This window comes from Molothrus ater, chromosome Z, assembly GCF_012460135.2.
Source record: "Molothrus ater isolate BHLD 08-10-18 breed brown headed cowbird chromosome Z, BPBGC_Mater_1.1, whole genome shotgun sequence".
In the NCBI taxonomy this organism is placed as follows: Eukaryota; Metazoa; Chordata; class Aves; order Passeriformes; family Icteridae; genus Molothrus; species Molothrus ater.
In genome coordinates this window covers 60,950,758-60,974,986 of record NC_050511.2, presented here as the reverse complement: position 1 = coordinate 60,974,986, position 24,229 = coordinate 60,950,758, and the positions used below count along the sequence as shown (strand labels likewise).

Genomic DNA, 24,229 nt, shown 5'->3' with positions numbered 1-24,229 from the left:
GCTTTTCTTTGGAGTATTTGTAATATTGACTTAGCTTCAGGTATTGCTAATTTAGAGCAAAATATTTTTTTTGTCTCTCTTTTGTCTGCATTTGCACAAAGAAGAGCATTTTAAGTATGTTGAAACCTGTGTATGTGTACCATGTGTATGGATATGATATGGTGTCATAGGATATCAGTTTGATTTAAAAAATACAACTGTTATGCCATCACAAGGTCTGTAGTCCAAGCTTCTAATACCACTTTACAACATGAAATACCTGTATGTTCTCTTATGTGTGTGTTTTTAAAAAATTAATTTTTTGACCATTTGTTTTGAGTCTACCAGTTTCTGTAATTACATAAGCAGGGGTATAATGAAAATGCAGCCTCATTGGCTCATGTGAAACCATGAAACAAGAATATCTGTGTCAAATTATTTTTAAGTATTGCAGGGGATAGAGTTAAAGAGGCACAGAATGTGTATAAGATACTTTATGTCAGAATATGTAAGTTTTCATGCATAAGCAAGATACATACAAGTAAATATATGTAAACTTATTTGCTGTGACTATTTCTTCAGGTGAAATAGTAACTTGTGCTTTAGGAGCTATGCTTGCTGTATGTATTAAAAAAAAAAACCACAGAGGTGTTTTCAAAAGACTAATCTAAGTAATTGTATGAATAACACACTTAAGAACATCAATACAATAACACATTTAAAGTCTGTATTTATTACAAGAAACTTGATGGCATTTAGGAATTATGTGACGTGGTCAGTATATGCAGTTGAAGATCTGGGATTTGAAATTAGTATAGAATAAACTGCAGTTTGAATGCCTGCAATTCCTGCTTTGCCTATATGGAACCATTCAGAATTTCATAATTTTCTATTGTTTATTTTTGTACCATCAGTAGTGGATTTGGCACCTCTCTGTCAAAGAAAAGAAATCCAACTCTCTCAAGTAATTTATTCTCTTAGTTAATTAAACAGGTATCACTGAGGGATTCCAAAACATCCTGTATTCACAGAAACAATGCATAATGTACTGTGTACTTGTTCCATCCTCATTATGATATCAAGTCCTGCCTCCAGTGGCTGCTGTAACAGTTTTTCACTTTGTCAAAAAGAATTGTAAATTCTGTCTCACAAAGCTAAATTCAGAATTATTTATTCTGGTGCTTTTAGCTTTGCAGTTGAACTGTTATCTACCCAGTGGCAGGGTCTTCATCTAATAAAGGAAGAAGAATGGTATCCCTGACAGAGACAAGAATGGCAAAGATTCCTGGTCTCTGCACTGATTTATCTGATCAGGGGGTGGGGTCTCGCTTTCCAAGGTAAATCTGTTCAGATAGATTTTATGTTTCTTCCCTTAGCTAACAACAAATATTTGAGGATCTGTTTGTATTTTGTTAACCGCATTAACTGACTTATACCAAATGAATTTTTGAATGTTGTATAGGGAGAACCACTCAATTTCATATTACTAGAGTAATTTTAATCTGGGCTATTACAAAACACTATCATTGTCATTTTTTAGTATGTTGAATAATTTAAACTGAAATTACTTTCTTTTCTATATGCTTTACTAGAATATGCTGGAATTTATTAGAATATATTACTATGTAGAATATAGTGGGTTTGTGCTGCAGATGTACAAACAAGATGGATAAGATTTTGTATTTGGTAGTCTTTTTTCTATGGACTGTTTGGAAGCATCTGAGGAAAATATTTAATACCATGCATGTGTGGGAATCAACATTTGAATCACAAATATTTACATAATAATATTAATAAAAATTAATAATTATTAATATTTACATTGACAACATTATAGGTTAGAAAATGCACAAAAAATCTCAGTGGTTTTGCTGTTGTTTTTGTAATTGCTTTTATGAGTGGTGACTGAAGGGTGGGACAAAAGATGCACATTTTAACTGAATCATGTCATAATTTATGAAGTACTCACTATAAACAGACCTTTCCTTTCCAACTCATTTGAAGTTGTGTCTTTAAAAGACTCTTGTAAAGTGTATTGCTGTTTCCCATCAGCTTTGTCTGAACAACCTTTACAAAGGAAGGTGTCAAAGTCTACCATAGTTCCAACTTGTAAAATGGATTATTGGACTTTCTAGACCCACAAGTTTAAAAGACCAAATCACAACAATCCTTCAAACCCTCTCCTTAGTTAATAACTCACACCTCCTTAAACTGCTGTATTTAATACACAATATACAATTGCTCCTTTAATGTACAAGAAAATGTTTAATAGGTTTTGTCTACGTAGAATAGAAAAGTAGTCTTTATTATCCTAAGTTGTTGGTTTTTTTCTGCTGTCTATGGAATGAACTGCTGTTACTTAATCATTTTGGTGTTCCTTCTTGCAGGTCTGAGTGTTAGGGAGCCAATAGTACAGTTGGTGAATCCTGTTACTGTTTTGACAAGTTACAATAGAGTTCATACAAGCTCATCAATGATGAAGTACATGAGGGAGAAGAATAAAACAAGTTGGTAGTGACTGACACATGAAACAAAGAACCAAAAAAAGATTAAGGGAATAAGAGTTCAATGCACTGAAGTCTTTTTATTGAATAGGAAGAAGCAATTGTGATTTGGTAGTTCACTCCCTTGGTGTCAGACTCAAGATGAAAGAGTTTGTGGATTTGAATGTCTGGTTTGCCTTCTCTGCAGAAGAAGAAATTTGGAAATAGATTTTGTATGTAAAGTCTTGTCTTGAATTTACACTGAGATTTGTTCTAGATTTGTAGCTAGACAAATGTAGCTTTGTATTTTAATACATTTACAATACAAATGCATTTCAATACCAGTAATGTATTGTGGAAATCACAGTGGCTTAAAATTGTGTGCTTCATGTACCTTTACTAAAACAAAACTATATAGTACAGTAATGACAACAAAGTGGAGTTTTTGAGGAAGAAAATCCATAAAGATTGTGGAAGTTCTGTTGATTGTCTTTTGTTTTTCTTGTATCTTCTGTTTTGGACTTGCAGGTATTGCGCTTCTGTAAAAGGCTTATTGTTTACTGATGCTACATAGAATCATGAAGGAAGTAGTTTTGATTAGGTAGAAGTACTTTTAGGATTAGGGAGAGGTATTGTTCATTCTTGTGAACTTGAATCTTTACCCAAACTTGGTCAGACTTTGGGCTTATAATAATCAGAACTTTTTTTTGATGATGTAAACAGTAGCAGACAAGAGTTGATGAAGGAGAAGTCAGTAAATTTATTAATTTCCAACTCTTGTTCTTTTTCAGACCATCCTTTGAATATTAATCTACAGTTATCTCAGTACTTCAGAATTTGTACATAGTTTGGGTAAATGATGGCTCAGCTCCAGCAAGGAGGTCCAGATGAAAAAGAGAAGACCACTGCATTAAAGGGTATGAGTATTTTTTGCCTTTTTTTTACATATATTGACATTTCAGAAATTATTGTTTAGGAAAGGAAAATAATATGATATAGTTATAAGTTAGAGCTTGGGAATTAACAATACTAGAAGAGACTCTTAGTCCACCTGTGCTGCTGCTTATTGTCTAACAGTGTGTCCATTTATCAGTATTTTCATAAGATGGTATAAAACATAATGATATATGGTAAGGAGTAACAGAATAAACTATTCATTGCTTTTTAAAATGTTCATAATTGTCCTTTTAGAAAGTTGACTGGCTTTTATGTTCTTAGTTTTCAGAAGTTTTGATTTAATTTGGGTGATGCTTTTGTTTTATACAAAAGTTATACAACCATATTACAGCTTTTAGAAAGCTCTCAGACTAAGCTCTCAGAGTGCTAAAAGGGAAAAGGCTTTCAGGACATTGATATCCATATTGGTTTTATAAAGTTCCCTTTGTAGGTTTTAAAAACTTAACAGATCTAAATGACTTAGGGGTAAAAATAGTTTACATAAATGGCATGTTTTAGATAGTGGCATTCAGCTTTGGAAGTACAGGGAGTTGGTTAGACCTACAAGTAAACTAACCAAAGTTAAAGTTAGTTGGTTTAAGTGTTTGCATCGCACAGTTGTATTCTAAATTGTCTTTCAAAGGAGAAAAAATAACATAGCTTACCACTCAAGTGTACATCCTGGATTTCTATCAAAGCATTATTAGAAAGCAGTGTTCCATTACATGATGATAGATGGCCTTTCTTCACTTGCAACTGAGTTTTTGTGAGGTATTTGGTGAAAACCATGTAGTGCTTTAGTGCTTTTATAAAACTTTGTGCCAATTCCGTCCAATTAGTATCTTTTGAGGAAGCTATAGTTCAGCTTTGGAAGTAAACTCCCATTTTATACATGGCATTAATTTGATTATCTTTAAGGATTAGTGTCAATGATGTGATTGAGTGATTTTCCATTTAGCTATAGAAGGTCTCCTGCAGATCACTCAGTTTTCAGCTCTGTTGAACTATTTCAAATTGAGTTAGAAAGTCCAAGACCTTAGGTAAGAATGGTAGATCAGATTTGGAAAGAATTGCTAAGTTGTAAGACACTTTAGATAATTTTCATTTGAAAAGTTGCACAAGAAGAAAGTGAACGTATCAGTGGTTTCAGCTCAGAACAGGTTCAGTTTTTCTTAGTGACTGATGAAAGCTGTAAATCATGACAAGCTGTACCTACTGTGAATAAGCATAATATACTTCATATACTATGGTCCTTGATACTCAGGAGATTGATTTTTTTGTTGTTGTTGTTGTATAGTAAGTGACACTTCTTTGTAAATACATCTCAAAATAGATCATGGTAAAATGGTATGGAAACTCAAGTGGAATTAAATTCTAGGGATGCAGTGTGACTGGAGTCTCCTCACCAAGGAGAGAAAGATGTGCTAAAGACTCACTACCTTGATCTTGTCAAAGTACAAAGGAAGAAAGGACACATTTTTTACATCCTGTTGTGGGAGACTTTGACAAAATTATTTTCTTTTTCTATATCATTTGGTTGAGAACCAAAGGAGCTACTGCAGAACTTCCAAAGGACAGTGCACAAGAACAAACACGTAATTGCTTGCATGAATTGAATTTCAGGGGACTTGCTGTTAAACAGATGTGATGTAAAAGTGAACTGTGGCTGAGAAAGACAGATTTAGAATCATACAATCAGTATCTGGTGTTATCTAGACATTTAGATGCTACAGAGATACTAAGAAGCCATAGTACTTGTTGGGAAGAGGTTGAATTTCAGCAACCATACCAGATGGCTTTTGGTCCTCCAGCTTTGCCCAGTGGAATCACTCAGAAGGAAGAGTTGGTGACAATCATGGATGCTGGAATAAATGTAAAGTGAACTTGAAGAGTTGTAGAAGTGCAGGTCAAGGAACTCTCAAGAATGTTAAAGATAATTTTCAGTACATTTTAAACAGTAGAAATTCCAAAGTGTTGAATGTGTCAATCCTAAGTTTAGGTAATATGGGTAGCCTACTGGCAACAAGACCAAGCAAAAATAGTGGTACAAAATATAAAAATAATTGTTTTAAGTAATACAAAGATGGAAACATAGTTAATGCCGAATGAAACTTAAAGAAAATTAGTCTTTTCAAATGGTTTTCTTTTTCTTGAGCTACAGAATTGGATAATAATAAAGGTAAAAATCCATATACTTAGAACACTTAGTGTATTTCCTTGGTAACACATAGTATCTTGATTTATGAAATAATTATAGTTCAAGTCAGTTTAGCACTCTGGAACAGAATGTTTGTGTGGTCTTCAATTTCATCTAATGAACAAGTAGGAAAATGTATTTTGTTGAAATCCTGCTGAATTGTTTCTTGTTTCTTCTCTTTTTTTTAAATTAATAATCAGAAAATATGTTAGATGCATAGCACTGCATTGTGTGGGTGATATGCAATGAGAAGAGATCATTGTACACTATTACCTGTGTAGCAGTAATTGTTTGGTAGTTACAGGTAGATGTAAAGATGTCCCCGTAAGTCTGCCTCTGGTTAAATGTAAATCCTTAAATCTAGGGTAAAGAATGCTAAAATTATGCTAATTTTAGTGTACTTGCATTGGTTACGGTATGTAGGCTGTACCAGGCCATACAGTCCTAATCTGAAAAGGATGTGTATGACATGGCTTGCTGTAAAGTGGATGGAAGTTTCTCTACCTTGAGGGCTGTTAAAGGGGTGGAGCGAAGGATTTAGGCGTAACAGTCTGGGTATCAAAGAGGGGCTGAAGACTGGTGTGGTCACACATCTGGTGAATGCCAGTGAGATGATGTCCTCAGATAAGCTGAACTCCTTAAAAAGACATTTAAGACGCTATCAATTATTTGAAACTGAAGCTAGAGAACTTTATGTTAAAACCATGATGCATACCTCAGAGACTTACTTTCTAACATTGAGGTAATGAATCATTGAAACAAATCGCTAAGTCTTTGGTGACTTCCCTTTCTCTGGACATTTTTAGATTAACATAGAGATAAATAGGTAGGTAAATAAATAAGAAAATAAATGAGTATGTGTACAGGCAGTGAAGTCCAGCTTTTGAACCTTGAACAGGATTTCCATAACAGTGTCCTGTGTTTAGTAATACTGGGATATTCTTCTGTCTGTAAGATCTACAAATATCAGCAAATGCATTTTTTTAGTGTTACAAAGGAAATAAAAGACACAGTATGCATTATGTATTTTTTCTTTTCCTTTTTTAGATTTATTGTCTAGAATAGACTTGGATGAACTAATGAAAAAAGATGAGCCACCACTTGAATTTCCTGATACTTTGGAAGGATTTGAGTACATTTTTAATGAAAGTAAGTCATACGTGCTTTGTAAAGACCATATGTAGAATAATGTTGAGCAGTTATCAGAAGCTGAATTATACCTTATAAGTCCCTATTAAAATTTACTTTCCTGTTAGGATTGAAATTTTAAGCTTTAGTGCTGATAGACTTGTAAATCTGAGGCCTGTTTTTTATTTCATACAATTATTACAAAAATCCCTCATTTCATACAATATTGTGGAGTTGTACTGGACCTACTTTATGATGTCCTGTTTTCTGTTACAAAAATGTTTTTGATACAAAAATTCTGAAAGCAATTTCTGTAGCATTTAAAAATCAGACTTAAAGATTGGTCACTCATTTAAGGAATGTTTTATTTCCTGATTCATTTTTATTTTTACAGAAGAAGTTGTTTTTTAGATAATAATTTGTCCCAGCTATTCCATTAACACCAATAGGAAAACACCTATGTATGTTGATAGGAGAATAAGCAATAATGATAGACTGTCTCTTCTGGTATGGAACATAATTTTGCATTGCAGCCAAGTGTGTGACAACTGCAAGCAAGTACTTCCAGTTAGCTCAGTCTCTGTGTTAAATGACTTAGTATTTATAATTTCCAGTGCATGCATTTTAAAACCCAGGTGAGAAATGAACTTCTGAGCTAAAGTAATACCAGACTGCAGGAAGTGACTCTTTCATTGTTTAAAACCTGTGGAACAAATGGGAATGTTTACAATTTTACTTCTTTGCAGTGCCTGCTCTGTGAACAGAGGAACTTTAGTTTCTAAATCTGCCTGTTTTAGATCTTACACTTTCAAAGGAAAAAAAAAGAGCTTTTCTTTAAATGATAGTCATTTATGCAACACTTAGCTTTTTAATACCCTGATGGCTTTCACAGGTAGGTACTTAGAGACTAAAAGTGTCATGAAAGTGATGCTCTTTCTTTGATGGAAGGAGTTCAGCTCTGTCACTTTTCAGCTCCTTATTTTTAGATCTACATAGTGTCTGTCTTCCTTACTGACTTCAGAGTTAATGGTTCATATGTAGCTGATAAAAAGGGCTGAAATTTGAATTTTGGGGAATGAATTATTTTACTGGATATTCCATTACTAAACCTCACAGCCTGAGTGATTTCCATAGAATGGAGGAAAACCTATTACATATGCTAAGGGTCAGCAAAGCAAAAAAGTCACCATTTTGCTTTTATACATTTAATTCAAATGTTCAGTTGTGTATTTTTATGTCTTAATCATGCTTCTTTTTATGGTGGAAAAGTACAGAAGTTTTTTGTTAGATTATTTAAATCTGAATAAGGCAGGGGTTCCAGAAAGTCAAACGAAAAATGTAGCAGATATTTGTTACTTCTGGCGAGTAAATACATGAACCAAGTTCATGTACTGTTGAATGGCATATTTGAAGAGTATGTATCTGAGAAGCAGCAGCTGAAAGTAAAGTTATTATGAAAAATATGAGAAGGAGGATGTTTGAACCCAACACAGGGGTAGGAAACTGTGGAGAAATACTTCCATGGTATCTAGTACATGAGGTAAGGCAGGTCTGGAAAAAAGTTAAATCAGCAGATAAGCATAATTATTAGACATCAGATAACATAACATAGACATCAGATCTTAAACATTTTATTTAAAGCATCAGGAATCAAAGTGTAAAAGTTCTGTAAATACATGAACCAAGTATTTTTTTTTCTATCCAAGAGGAAACAATACAGAGGAACCTTTGTTTCAGCTTTCAAAGTTTACTGACACATACCACTGTTTTTAGTGTTTCACTGATATACTGCAGTTTTCTAATGCTCTGAGATCATAACTTGTGTCCTGTCTGATAGGCTGAAACATTGTTGGTAAAATATTTGTTCTTGTAGTTGACTTCCTACTGGTTGCCTTTTTATTATCATTGTTTTAACACTGTCTATGTCTTCACAAGTGGTTGGATTTGCTGTTAACTTTGGCTATAAACAAGGCCAACTACAGGAAGTTACAATGAGAGCAAAAGTAGCATGTAGTTTTGCTCTGAACAAGCATTCTGCTTTATTCTACTGTTGTAGTCCCAGTGTACCCTAAATCTAGGAGGTCTTACTTGATTTCATCTTGGAGTTAAGATATTTTCCCTAACTGTGGACATGGTTCTTTTCAGATTAGCTTAGAAAGTTGTTAAGCTTGAAGATAAATCTTTCCCTTACTTCCAGCTTCCAGCCCCTTTTTTATTTGCATTTCTTTATAATGCAGTTAGTTTTGAATTAGAAGATTTGTAGTTACAATTCAATCACCTGCAGATCAAATATTAACTGCTAATGTTTACATTTCACTGTTAATTCATAGCAGTTGAGATGTAAATATGTCTTGTGAAGTACTCTGGCATTTGATATCTCTGTGCAATTTCACTGTCATAATTTCTCTTTAGCTTAATCTAGCAGTGTATACAATAAAATGGGAGTGCAATTTTTTATGCTACAATTGTTTTCTGTTAGAAAGCCTATAACCAAAAATGAGGAGGAATTCATGATGGCTGGATTTTTAGATGTAGACTTCATTTAAAATTTTCAGCAATTGAGTATGTCTTACTTTTAATGAAGAAGCATATTAACTGTAATGATTTTGTTTCTTTTACAGAAGGGCAATTAAGACACATTAAAACTGGGGAGCCATTTGTTTTTAATTATCGTGAAGATTTGCATAGATGGAACCAAAAGCGCTATGAAGCCCTTGGAGAGGTACATAATTTGTGTGTGTGCATACATGTATGTATATCCCTGTGTGTAGCATTTAAATATATGCACACATTTAATATATGTGTGTGTATATATGTGTATATGTGTACATATATAGGTATGTATGTGTGGATGTATATCTGGGTATGTATATATGTGTGTGTGTTCATGTGCTATGGATTTTGTTCTGTTTCTCTGTAGATGCGATATTTTTGCATACATTAATAAAGTTTTAGTGAGGTTCCAGTCATTTAATGTAAAGTATTTCAGGATTTAGTGCATATTAATGCTCTAACAGTAATTTATGTTGTTTGCTATATAGTTTAGGGTGTGATTTAGATTACTGTTTGACTTTAGTATATCTTCATTATAGAATATCATCTACCTACCTAAGTCAGATTATACAGTGCAGTATTTTCTTTAACCTTAGTCACCTCATGGACTAAAAAGCTGTGACAATTTTCTTTTTGGCTGAAGATAAATGCATTGGTTTATTTTCCCATGTTACCAGGAGATACCAGGAACCACTAAATAAAACAGAAATCTGAAGATGAATTGGTTAATTATCTGTTGGTGTATTTGGATGATACTGGTACTTCCTAGGCAGCTCAGCCCCCCCATAACTACCTGCTCACTCCTCACTGTGGAATAGGGGAGAGAATCAGAAGGGTAAAAATGAAAACTTCACAGGCTGAGTTACAGTTTAATAGTTAAAATAAAAGCTGTGCACACAAGCTGTGCACACAATAAGAAATCAATTCACTTCTTTACATCAGCAGGCAGATATACAGCCATTTGCAGGACAGCGGGGCTTGTTTGTGCATAATGGTGCCTTAGGAAGAAGAGTGCCTTATCCATACAATCCTGGAATGGGTTTAGGTTGAAAGGGTGCCTTAAATGTCATCTAGTTCCAACCCCCTGCCATAGGCAGGGGCACCTTCTACTACATGAGGGTACTTGAACCCCTGGCCTTGAAGGCTGACAGGGATGGGACATCCCCAGCTTCTCTGGGCAGTCTTCCAGTGCCTCAGCACCCTCACAGTCAAGAATTTCTTCCTAACATCTAATCTAAACCTACCTGCTTTTGCTAGGTTTGAAGCTATTGCCCTTTGTCCTATCACTCCATGTTCTTGTCAGTAGTCCCTCTCCAGCTCTCTTGTAGCCCCTTTACTGGAGGCTGCTGTAATGCCTCTCTGATGATGTCTGTTCTCTGGGTTGAGCAGCCCAAACTCACTCAGCCTGTGTTCATGGGAGAGGTTTTCCGGCCCTCTGGGGGTGCTCTGTGCTTGCTTGCTCAGCTTGTATCAGCCTGGGCTCTCTGCTGGAGCTGCCCAGCTGTTTGTCCTGCCAGAGCTTTGTTACCAGGGATTGATGAAGCTTGCTTTTTACCTTGTTCTCCTCATTCTTGCCAAGAACTGTGGCAAGGAGTAGAAAGTGAGTGGGGGCTACTGCAGGTGCTTCTCACATCTTTTCACTTTGTATGCTTTTCCAAATAAAGGGATAGTGCTGTGTCTTGATACGCATTTCCTCTGAGAGAAAATACTGTGGCATGGCCTGCGTGTATGGATGTTTTTGTGCGCCTGCACTGTTCAAATATTCCCATTTTCCAAATAAGTGAGTTGGACAAGACATGACTCTAAAGATCAGTGTCACCACACTTTCCTATGCATATTTAGAAATACATGGCGGATTTCACATTCTGTGCATCTGAAAAGTGTGTGCACTTCAACCCACAGTAGTATGAAAAGCTTTTTGTGTTTGTTTTTGATGCACTTGTTCTGGGACCAGGGATCTTATATCTGTGATCCGTGTTGTACATTTTGCCTTAGTTGTAGGCATTCTCCATTTTCCAGTTTGAATGACCTTTAAAAATGCACTTCGTTTATATTGGTAGGTAAAGATCAAGGAAGGCTTAAGGTCAGATATCTGACAGGGAATTGTTTTAAGTTGTCTACTTTGTGTTTTTAGAGAAAAAAACCCTAATTTGTCTTTCAGTCTTTTTCTGCTAGGTGCTCAGTACCACATAATTGCTCCAACAAGCCACAAATTTATAGATGCTCCATTGTCTGGTTTTGATGTAGTTATTTGGGAACACAGGAGGTGCTGTTCCTTGGCATTTATTCACATAAATAAAATCTTGTTTTGTGCCATAAATTAGTGGGTCACTGATGCAAACATTGAATAATACTGGAGTGGTATATCACCCTCTGATAAGCTGTTTTGTAGTCTAAGGTGAAGATGTCTTTAGCAAACTGTAGTAGCTTAAGAAGCAGTCACTCAAATGATTTGTAAGAGATGTAGTAAAATCTGGCCTTAGGCTTTTGCTTTGAAACATCATCCTTTGGTTGTAGGAGTTCTTTAATGTGCATTTGGGGTTCAGTTATGTAGCTTGCCATCCAGTGAGATAATGAAGTAGCTATATTTGTATCACTGAACAAAATTTTTTTATGTATTCAGTGTTTCCATTGTTAGCTCAGTCATTGCATGCTGGTTTTCTAATTTTTAAAGGATATATACATCCTGCACAAGAAAACTTTTTTCACTGTGCATATACATATATATATATATATATATATATATATGTTTTTAAGAAGTGAGTGTACTCCCTGGCCTTGTTATACCAGCATCATTCTCTCTTTTCTGAGCATTAATAAATTTCAATTTGGTTATCCATGGGGTTTTTTTGCTCATAAAAGTCACAAATACACTGTCTGTGATATTCTGCCATTTTTCTGATTGTGTGGAAATTGGTTCTTCAAAAATCAAAATGGTTTGCCTACATCTCCTCTCCTTACATCTTTTTTTCTTCATTCACTGATCAGTTATTTCAGGCACACAGTTTTTTTCCTGCAGCCTTTTGATATGTGTTGTTAATAGACAATTTAGTGAACTGTTAATAATTTTGTGATTCTGGTTCAGTCATTGCTATTGTGGCATTGAATTTTGTAGAGAGCCTCTCCATTTGCTTTTTAAAAATTAAAATGGCAGCAGAAGTGCATAGAACATAGTGTTACAGCTGCTTCGAACTGATGATTAATCTTTGTGGAAAGTTTGAAGTTATGATTGAGAAAAACTGTGACAACAGTTTAGTTATTACAGGCTTTTGCTGACTTTCTACTTTCATACTCATGTAGTATCCAGATTATCCTAGCATCAGAAGGTGGATATTGTCTGTTGCTTTGCATGTATCTTACAGCCTAAAGGCAGTTATAATTTGTTGATTAGTTGGAGGCCATTGAACACTAGCATTAATACTTTTGGGAATGCCTTCACTGATGTAGAAACTTTTACCTGTGCTGACAGTTTACTTCTCTACCAATGTCTTGGAAAATTCAAAGAGGATTTGTAAATATGTAGATTATAATGTGGACCATGACATAAATATCTCTGCTGTGATCCTATTCAAGTTAATGCTATGTCTTGTAGTTGCAGCCTTTCTGACCTGCAAAAGGACCTACCTGTCTGTAGGCAGGTAGTAGCAAAAGAATTGAGATTTTTTTTGCAGTCACCATAGTATGTTTTGTATTTATGTAGAACACATATGTAAAACAAAGAAATGGAACATTTGAAACAGAAATTCCTGGTGTCATGTCATCATAAGATACAGTTAATTTTATGTCATCAGAGAAGTCTTATTCCACTAAATAAACTGCTTTAAAGTATGTTCACAAGTGTTAGATCCAGCTCATCACAAAGTAGATTGCCATCAAGGTTAATATTTGAGTAGTGTGTATGTGTGATAAGTATGTAAAATTATGACCTTGACAACCCATAATTCAGATGGCTAAGAGTAAAATTGGATTTTTATTTCCAGATCTCCTTTAAGTTGAAGAACAGCTTGGTCTCAACATGATTTAAAAAATAAGCGTTCACCTGCTACTAATTTCCTCCTTGGTTGCAAAGATGATTATTTTTTTGATGACTGAGAGGCTATTTACATAGCACAAATGAAAGCATAGAGCAGCAGAAGAGGACATGTAAGTTAATGAAGAAGGAAGCATTAAGTAGTCTGCATTTGAAAGGGTAGCTTCTTGCATGAATAACCCAAAATCTGATGATAGGCTGCACGTGCACCTGATAGTACTTAAGGTCCAATCTTGCAGCCAAAGCTCATGTGAATAAACTCAATAGGTCTGATCTTATGAATAAGGGCTTCAGGATCAAGTTTCAAATAAAATGTGCAGATTATTATTAGAAATCCTTACACTCTTAGTTTCAGTTTCTTTGCAATTTATCATTGAACATTCCAGATTTTCTCTGGCTAGCAACACTTTATTATAATATAAAGTACATGCTTCACACTATGGATCAAGCAAAATCGCTTGTGTACCTTGACTTCTTATAATGTATTTGCTGTTAGTTATTTAGTATTTAGAAAAACTCTTACTGAGTCAACAAAATAAATTTATAGTGATGTAACGTATTGTTGGATTCATGAACATTTGCCTTTGTGGAGTGCCTGCTTGGCTTGGCCTATTGAAGAGGTTTTGCTGTTTAGAGATGAGATACCAAATACTTAAGAGGTGTCTGTGAATTGAATTTTTTCAGTGTCTTGTATTACAGCCAAATAAGGATGAACTTCCATGGAGGTAGCAAAAAGGTTTTTTAAAACTCCTGTTTCAGAGGGAGAGTGAAAGCATCTAATTCAAATATCTCCCCGTCCTTATTTCTGAAAGTGGTTAATTTCTGGTTTGTGTGATCTCTGATAGTGCTGTTTCTCTGCAAGTTATGCCCCATTTTGGTGGTTTAGGAGTGGTACTCTTCAATTCAGTGGTTCCACTGAGGCGCTCCAAACCATGTGCTGCTTCCTTCCTTCCCCCTCCCTCTCTTCCCCTGTGACAGGATGGAGAGCATTGGGGGCAAAAAAAGTAAATATGATGGGTTAACATAAGAACAATTTGCTGGAAACAGCAGTGAGATAAGAAAATCAGCAGAAACAGCAAAAATATTAATAGCAAAGAGTGTACAAAAGCAAAAGAGTGATTTCCATGCAAAAGGTTCACCATGGAGGTCTGATCTATGCAGTAAGGCACCCTTGCTCCAGAAGTGAGCCCTTCCCTGTTTGTGAGAGGTACAGAATAATCTTGGGGTCCTAGCGATGCCCCTGCTCTGCTGTGCAAATGAACCCTGTCCTAACCAGAATCAGGGCCCCCATCGACTAATGAACATTGCAGAAGGCTTTTTGCTTTGGCAAAATTTTACAGTGGAGTCAATGTCACAAAAAATATTTACAATTGCACCTCTCCTTGAGGTACACATCACATTTCCCCATCCATCTGTACTACCCATGAAATGCACTGAGGTCCTTCAACAAAAACAATTGCACTGATGGGTTTGCCTTTGTTGGAGGCTGACTAATCCAAACTGTCACCCCTAACAGATTCCTCATATGCACAATGGAACTCTGTCCCTTCTGTGGTACGTGGGGGTTTTGATTGGGCAGGGCCAGCTAGACTGGAGCCTGTAGTGTTAACTAACCAGGTAGTCCTCAAATAAATGTAGATCCCAGTGTTTGAAGCTTCCACCACCCATTGCTTTCAATGTGGTTTTAATAGTCCATTGTATCATTCAACCACCAGAGGCTGGTGCATGACAGGGAACATGATACCCACTCAATATTGTGCTCTCTGGCCACGAGGTCTATGAGGCTATTTTTGGAACCAGTCCTATTGTACTGATGCCTTTTCCTGGTCTTAAAAAACTGAGAGCCAGACACACTTGATGGATAAGGGGTTTTTACCTCGGTACTTTAGTAAGAATGCTGTGGTGCACCATTTCATCAAGGTGGGGTGTGCCGCAAAGCACCCACGCTATAGATAGCATATACAATTTACAGACCTTACAAATTAGCATACCTAACAAATGTGCCCCAATGGAAGGCCTGGATGAATGGCATGATATTCCCCCCTGGATGGGCCAAATTTTTATTTTACAGGATATGTTCTAGAGAAGACCTTAGTTTCCCAAGATAGTGTAGGGTTTTCCAGCCTCGTCCTATAATGCCTCTAGGATGTTTGGTCTCCTGGCCTAACAAAATACTAGGGCTATGTTAAGTTATCAGACATAAGGAATTACAAGTATGCGTGCTAAAAATACTGAGGATACATGAAAGTTATAAAAAAAAGTTATAAAAAAAGTTATAAAAGAAAAGGCAAAACATCACCTTCACAACTTCATCATTACAACTCCATTTTTTCTGGGGTGCCATGTTGCCACAGGACTTGCTTTCTGAGGCCCAAGCTGGTGTTCCATGCAGTGGTGTGAGGCACAGGGTTAGGGTGAGGACAATGTAGTTAATTAACCTGCCAAACCTTCCGCTATTTATATGTCGACCATCATCCACCACACCACAGGGGCTGTGCCTGCTTGGTGTGCTTGATCACAGTGCATGTTTCACAGTTATGGATCACCTGGGAAATGGTGTCCATCGTTAAATCCACCCCATAGTTAAGCCACAAGCCCATCTGTATTGTTACATCTCTTCCCTGCTGGCCTGAAGCATCATGGGCCTACCAACCAGCAATAATTCACCCTTATGCTGCCAGATCCACCTGAGGCACTTTAATCTTGGCAGCCCAATCCACCTGTCCATTCTTCAAATGCTCTTCAGTAGCCTGACTCCTGCGTGCATGTATTGCATACATGAAATACCTTTACAGCCAGCTTCTCTACCTGAGTAGTGATGTCTTGCCACAGTTCTTCAGCCCAGTTGGGTTTACCTCTGTCCTGCCAGTTGGTCTTTTTCCATTGGCCCAGCCACCCCTGCAGGGCATTTACTTCCATCCAAAAGTCAGTGCAGAGGTGCAGCACTGGCCATTTCTCTCATTCAGCAATATCTAAAGCCAGCTGGATGGCTTTCAGCTCTGCGACCTGACTTGATGCACCTTGTCCCCCCATAGCTTCAGTGACTCACCGTGTACAGGTGCTTTCTGTTTTCAGTGTAGCCCAGCCATACAACAGGAGCCACCAGTGAAGAGATCATATTCCTTTTGATTTTCTGGTAGCTGATTATATGATGGGGCCTCATCAGCATGTGTAACTTCCTCCTCCTTTTCTGATGATGATAATCCACATTTTTTCCTTCAGGCTGAGTCATGATGAATTCCAAGATCCCTGGGCACTGGCATTTGCTGTTTAAGCTTTCTGTGTGATGAGTTATCCAATTACTCCACATAGTATTGGTGGCATGTTGTATGGATGGGACTTTGCCTTGAACATCCAGCCCAGCACTGGCAGTCAGGGTGCCAGGAGGAGCTGTGCTTCGGTGCCCATCACTTCTGAAGCAGCTCAAGGCCCTTCATAAGCTGCCAGGATCTTTTTCAGTTGTGATGTAGTGGGCCTCAGATCCTTTGTATCCCCAACTCCAGAACGCAAGGGTTTGTCCTCCTCATCTCTGCTGCTTTTCCAGAGATTCCAGGAAGGACCATTCTCCCTGACTGTAGTGTAGACCGTGTTTTTCACATCCTCTCCTCTTCTGACTGCCTCCAAAGCTACTGCATGAAAAATCTCCTGTTTGATTTGTTCAAAAGCTTGCCATTCAGGACACCACTTAAAATCATCCTTCCTCCAGATCACATGCTAGAGAGGACTCACAATCTGACTGTAATCTGCGATATGCATCCTCCAAAAACCCACAGCATCTAAGAAAGCCTGTGTTTCCTTCTTGATGGTTGGCAGGGACATAGCTGCTACTTGGTAGACCATGTCCATTCGAGTCCAATAGTGTCCATCTTGCCATTTTACTCCCCAAAAAAATATTTCCTGGACAGGTCCATTGACCTTACTTTTCTTCACAGCAAAAGCAACCTTCAGAAGGATTTGGATTATGTTCTTCCCTTTCTCACAAACTTTCTCTGCTATGTTCCCCAGCAATGTCATGATGTCATCAATATAAGTGTTCTGTAGCCTCAGCCTTTTCCAGTCCAGTCTGGGTCAGTCCAAGGCAAATAGTGGGCCTTGGGTTTCCAACCCTTGCACATCCAGTTCCAGGTGTACTTTATGCCCTTCTAGTGTGGCCTGCAGTCATGGCTAAACATACGGAGAAAAACACATCTGCAATGTCAGTGGTGGCACCATTTTGCTCCCTTGGACTCCAGCTCATACTGAAGTTCCAGCACACCTGGCACAGCCAGTGCTCGGTGGCAGTTTGACTTTTTTCAGGCCATGATAGTCCACTGTCAGTCTCCACTGCACTTACACACTGGCCATATGGGACTACTAAAGGGTGAGTGAGCCTTGCTGGCTGCTCCCTGGTTCTCCAGAACCCATCTCAAGGCTGGGGTTCACAGAGTCCTGGCTGACGTGGTGCTATCAATGGTGCACTCCTTTGGTAGTGGTTGGTACCTCCTGTTCTTCAAGCCTCAGCAGTCCCACAGTAGAAGGGTCCTTTGAGAGACCAGGCAACGTATTCAGCTGTCTCACTACCTCTGTCTCCACAGCAGCTCTCCCAAAAGCCTATCAATGGCCTTTTGGGGTCCTTGAAATACCCTCTATTACAACCTGCCCTTGAAGGTGAGGGTAATGCAGGTTCTTGCTAATAGACCCTCTTGGGACAGATTTGAGTGAAATGACAGAGTCATCAGTGTTTATAGGTATATATAAGTAAGTTTATTTTAGAACAGTTTTGTTGTAATGAAAAGCAGATATGTAGCTGATTTAGTTATTATTGTCTTAGTTTAAGATAATTTAAGAGGGACACTCTTAAAATAAGGTACTTAAGCAATAAGGGGAAATTAATATGAATAGATGTAAGTGAAAAAATATAACAGTTTACTGAAGAAATTGAATAGTGACTGGCAAAAAAAGTAACAGCTGTTTTTTGTTTTGTTTTGGTTTTTTTAAATATAGAATAACAGCAGTAGTATTATGATTTACATGTAAAATGTTCACTAGGGAGCTGGACCTGACCCCTTGGCAGCCATGGTACCCTAACCAGAAGGGACCCCTTCTCCCTGCAGAAGAGTCCCCTCCCGATGGCATAGCAATGATGTGAGCTGGTATAGAATAAAGTCTGGGTCCCAGCCATGCCCCCTCCAGGCTACTGCAAAAATTTACCCTGTTCTTGCCAGACCAGGACACCCATCTACTAATGAATATTGCAGAAGGTTTTTCGCTTTAACAAAATTTTGATGTGGAGTCAATGTCACAAAAAACATTTATGGTTGCAGTGTTTGGACAGAAATATAAAGGTAGGCAGAAGAGAGAGATAGCCAGGATCTTTAAAATATGTGAAGGTGTGATCTCATTTCTTACTATACAGAGAAGAATCTATGTGGAACGGAGAATCTTGAGTGTACCAGCTGAAGGAAGAGCCTTATATATATACTTTATGGACAGCAAAGGCAGTTATAAATGCAGTACTTTAGGAATCCATGCCCTATGTGTTATAGGGTTTTTTTTCATACTAGTTTGATTATTTTCAATTTTTGCTAGGTAAGTGTGAAATAGAAAAATGGCAAAGAAGACTTTAAACAAATCAGGTAAAACCACTAAAATTGGGTCATGATACTGAATTTCTCTCTAATAGTAGTTCATAAGCTCTAAGTAATACGTTTCTAGAAAGTTCCAGTCTTTTCCCATTTTTGAATCAATGTTTCTGATAATAGAGGAAGTTAGAGGCAGCTGAAAAAAATTTAAATTAAATATGTGTACAGTCTTTGTAATTTTATGAAGATGTGAGCTTTTAACTGTTCGTTAATTTTCAGCATTTCTTTTTTCTGTGTGAAGTAAATGGACAGCTAGGATTCAGGACTACTTAACAGTACCTACAGAAATTTAAATATGAATCTTCATTACATGCAGTATATTCATTTGCATATGCTAAATCAGCTTTCAAAATCTGGTATTTGTGAAGACTTTTTAGTGGCATGATTATGTCAGATGTGCTTCAGTGAACTCTTCTAGTTTGCAGGCAGCAATTGGCAGTACGTTGGTTCATCAGAGTAACATGACAGTTCTCGAAAGGTTCAGTGATAGTTTTATAATTATTGTTAGCATGATTTTTGAAAGAAATGATGAGCATCTCATAAACCCAGATGGGAGTTTGTTACGTTGTTGATAAATGTGTTTTACATTTTTAAATTGATAAACAGTGAAAAGCAGAAAAGATACAATAAGGCAGATGGTTGTTTATAAAGCACTTGTAAGTTGCTGCAATTCAAAGAATGGTACTAATTGTTAAAAAGAAGACAAAAATTGGAATAAGGGGAGTGTTTCAATGAGTTCATCATGAGCTTTTTAAAAATAAAACCTTCAGCAGCTTTAGTTCAATTAGAACCATTCTTGCCATTCTAGGTTTACATGCAAAAGTTTAGACTCTCAGTTCTTAACTTTTGTACCCTCCATTTTCATGTAGCTGAAATTAAACCTACAGCTAATCTACCTGTATGTATCCATTTCTTTCTTTTTCTTTTTGGTGGTCTGGAAAAAACACAAAATTTATTGCACAGCAGAATGAAGCTGAATTATCACTGGAATTATTGTTTCCATTAAAAAGAATGAGCAAACTCCAAAATCAAGCAGACTTTTTACAACAAGGAAATAAAATGGTAGCTAGTTGACTTGTTTTTTGTTCAAGGAGAGGTGAAGAAAATGTTTTTTGACAACTATGTGACCAAAATAAATATATATTTAAGTAGTGCTTTGGCAGAACACCAGTCACTATGTGTGATGAAACAAGTTGGTGCACCTTTCTCTTGTGAATGTTTAGGTTGACTTTCCATTAGTGATCTTAAAAGTCTCCATGATAGATGAAGTATTTTCCTGTTTTTTCAGCATGAGTTTTTTGAAAAACAGGTATGTAGATTTACTGCCTTGATCAAGCATCTCTTCTAAAATATGTTTATTTTCAATTGCAAAACTCCAGAAGAGCTTGTTCTTTCACAGGATTTTCAGCTTTTGCATGATAAAGATTTCTATGCTTTCTGTATTTTCAACAAGATACCTATACATTTCATTTCTCTGGGGATATTTTTATTAACACTTAGCAGAACACTGTTATTGTCAGGAAAGCTGTATCAGTTGTGTCAGTCCTGAAATAATTTGTTGAGTTGCAAAGTTATATCAGGCTGGTCAGCTAAAAAAACGCAGAGTGCCTTCAAGCAGGAACATCCTAACTCTTATAATAGCTACAAGTCTATCTGCCTGCTCTGGTGGTGGAGCTTCTGGGTGTAAAGGAGATCCTAGATGAAACTCACTCTGGTGAAGTGCAAGAGGTAACCATGGTAGATGGAGCTAGGCTTACAGTATGACTGTGGAGCTGACTTCTAGGGGAGAAGATGTTGCTGATTTTCAAGTTTTGTAAGGTGGTCATATGTAATGATTCACTTAAATTTTGTGAAGTTTGTATGAAAACTTTAGAAGAAGCACCACAAATCCTCTGTAGCTATTACCTTAACCTCTGGGAAGGATACTGAATGTCAAGACTGTGCAGTCAGAATGTGACATAGACCAAGAGAAGAAAGAACAACTGTTTTAATGTCTTGCTCCATAGTTAAATCCAAAAGAATTAATTGCTCTAGGCAATGTTGGCCTACTTTTATGCCACTTCAGGATAATATTTAAACTCTGTGAAAAGTTTGAAAGCTCTTCATATGCAACCGTGTTCTTTCCATTTTTGGTACCGAACAGCTGTGCTTTCTACATGCTGTCATGTTTTGACCTTAGCTTTAATTACAGGAAAAGTAGTTTCAAGCTCCTGTTCTGAGTGAAGTAGAAGACCATTTAAGAAGGCCTTACAACTGCATGTCTCAACACCTAGCTCTAAAACTCTACAGGGAGTTTGTAGGTTTGATCAGGACTGGTGTTCTTTTGTAGCTTTCAGTATGTATTCTTTAGAATAGTGGTTTCTAACCTTTTGGTAAGCACACGAGGAAGCAACTAGCAAAGCAAACCCAGGACTACTTAGCAATCCATGTCTTTACTAGAAAAATGTGTAAAGGCACGCTTCAGGTTCAAAAATACTTAGGTCTTTAAGAAATCAGAATAAGCTCATCCTTCAGTGCGAGTTTGTTTCATTTACAGTGTATCTGCTTTAAATATCAAAGCCCTGCCTTTTTTAGGTGCTCCTGTTGGTATGGATCCTGCCACCTCTTCCCAAATGCCTCTGTTATTCAGTTCAGTGGGACAAACCTGGTTGTATGTACAGATTAGGGAACAAGAGGCTGGGGAAGCAGTGCCGTGGAGAGGGTTGGGGTTTTTTGTTAGTGCAGTGCTGCATATCAGTAAACAATGTGCTCTGGCAGCTGGGGGCATCAGGCCCATCAGTGCCAGCCAGTCAGGGGAGGGGATTGTCCTGCTCTGCTCTGCACTGGGGTGTCTCACCTTGAGTATTGTGTGCAGTTTTGGGCACCACAATATCAAAAAGACATTAGCTATCTGAAGGAGGGCCATGAGGATGGTGAAGAATCTGGAGGGGAAGCCTTATGAGAAGTGGCTGAGATCACTTGGTTTGTTTGGCCTGGAGGAGACTGAGGGGAGGACCTTGTCATGTCCTCAGCATCCTCACAGGGGGAAGCAGAAGGACAAGAACTGACCTCTTCATTCTTGTGTTCCAGTGACAGGACACAAGGTAACAACATGAAGCTGGGTTTAGGAAAGTGCAGGTTAAAGATGGAAAAATTTCTTCACCCAGAGGCCATTGGACACTGAAACAGGTTCCCAGGGAAGTGATCACAACACCTAGGCTGTCCGTGTTCAAGAAGCATTTGGACAACACTCGGGGACACGGTGTGAATCTTTGGGCTGTCCAGCACAGGAACAGGAGCTGGATTCAATGATCCTCATGAATCCCCTCAGTTTATTCTGTAATTCTATGAAAGTTTCAGTGTCCAAGTTCATAATGCCTTCCACCAACTATTTTTCAAGTCATGTGTCATGATGCACTTCAAAAGGTATTACCTGATAGTACGTATGCCATTACTCAATTCTACTGTGTTTCACAAAAGTGCATGTTAAGAGGGTTGTGTGCCTTGAAATCAGTTAATAGAAGCAGAAAAGGAAACAGCTTGTTTGATAACATGAGTTTATACTCACAGTTGTCAGCCAGGAACAGAGCCCTTGTTTGTCCTGAATTTCAATCTACTGTTAAGTTTTCAGTGTCACATCACTTCTTTTTGAAGTGTTTTGGAAATGTCAGGGACCATTGGATGCTACTCTGCTAGGAGTAGGATTAAACATGAAATAAAAGGTCTGATAAATTCTTGCAGATATCAGCATAGTTCAGTGCTCTTGGTTGCAGTGGTCTAGTATGCAAAAAATACTTCCAGATGTATATGGTTGTAGGTAAATAAAATTAAAATAATTTTCACAGCAGGTAAGTTGAATTCAGCTTCTGGAAGTTACCAAGTTGCATACTGAGTTGCAAGTCAGGTTTTATCAGTTCCCCATCAGTAAGCTAAAACTGCAAATTAACAAAGTATGTAATTAATATTTCTTTCTGGAGTAAATATTCCTTTATACACATACTGTATGACTGAGTAATTTCAAAGTAAATCTGTAATATGATATTCACTTAGCTTTCTGTAAGACAAATCTGATGTCATTTCACAGTCAGCCTAAGAATTAAAATATATTTTTTATTTTCTTCAGCTGTCTTTTAGAAAGTTATACTCTTTGGTAAGTGGTCAGTATATTCTTCTAGTTTCAGTTTCTTGGGCTTACGTTTCCATCTTCACAGGAAACCAAATGAGGATTTTGTTAGTCTAGAAAATGGAATTTATTTAGTTGCAATATTAAATGAACTGCTTGTAATTTTTGACATAAAATAGCCTGTAACCCTAGAGATAATATAGGCAAAATGAACACAAATAAATCATAAGGGGACTAGGAGTGAAAAGTGAACATTTTTAATGCCATTTAATATTTTGTTGGAAATATGGCTACATTTTTATTGGAAAAAAGCTACATTCAGTAACACATAACATCCTTAGATCATGGCAACTTATTTTTGGGATGCTTTGCAATATTCAGGAGTGCAGATGCTCTCGATCCTGCATTGCAAGTCGTAATTTTAAGAATGCCGTGTTGGGAAAGTATTTCTAAGCAGCAGAAATAGCAGAAGAAGCCATACTTCTACTTAGCAAAATCAAGATTGTTTGCCTATTAAAAGGAGCGTTCAGTCAAGCAAGGGATGATCTCCAGGCAATTTGCAGGCAATTTAGAAGAGGCTTTAGGGACAAATGGGCGTAGCATGCCAGTGAGGGCGTGGCACTGCAGTTCGTGGGCAGTTCTCCTGACCAGGGGTAGCACAAAGGGTGCAGACAGGCTCTGGGTGATGGCTTTTGTCTTTTGGTTGGCCGTGGGATGTTTTTTTTTCCAAGCAATGGTTTACAAATGTGTCAATAGCCTGCTGCTGCTGCTGCCAGCAAAACTGTGCTAAGCCCAAAGAGAACCCGCCAAGCCTGGGGCAGTACCAGAGCACAGTGCAAAAGGCACCTGTCCGTGGTGTGAGCTGGTGAATGATCTGCTCTGTCGGGTAGAAGAGCTTAAGCAAGAAGTAGAAAGGCTAAGGAGTATTAGGGAGAGCAAAAAGAGAAACCGACTGGTGGAGTTACAGCCTTGCAACCTGAGAGAAGCTCGACAGGAGTCAGAGGAGCCCCGTCCCACAGCCACAGGAGCTGGATAAATGCTGGCTAGCCGCTCCCGGAGTGGCCGGAGACCACAGATTCCGCCACTCCCAGGTTCTTTGCGAGAACCCCGGGTAGTGGTGCCGTCTGCTGCGTAGGTGGCGCAGGCGAGAAAGGGACTACGAAGTACTGAGGCGAAGGAAGGAGAGCGGTCACTCGCACA

The 24,229-nt window shown here is 37.6% G+C and overlaps 1 protein-coding gene across 5 annotated transcripts in view; it reads left to right on the top strand.

Moving 5' to 3' along the window:
* The window catches only part of FAM172A (family with sequence similarity 172 member A), a 264,993-nt gene that overhangs the window by 18,904 nt on the left and 221,860 nt on the right, over positions 1-24,229 (top strand). For all 5 annotated transcript variants that reach the window (XM_036403453.2, XM_036403451.2, XM_036403452.2 and 2 more), the window contains 3 exons: positions 3,254-3,379; positions 6,643-6,744; positions 9,345-9,445. In XM_036403453.2, coding sequence (XP_036259346.1) covers positions 3,319-3,379; positions 6,643-6,744; positions 9,345-9,445 — 264 coding nt within the window. In that variant the 5' untranslated portion in view covers positions 3,254-3,318. The remainder of the gene's footprint in view (positions 1-3,253; positions 3,380-6,642; positions 6,745-9,344; positions 9,446-24,229) is intronic.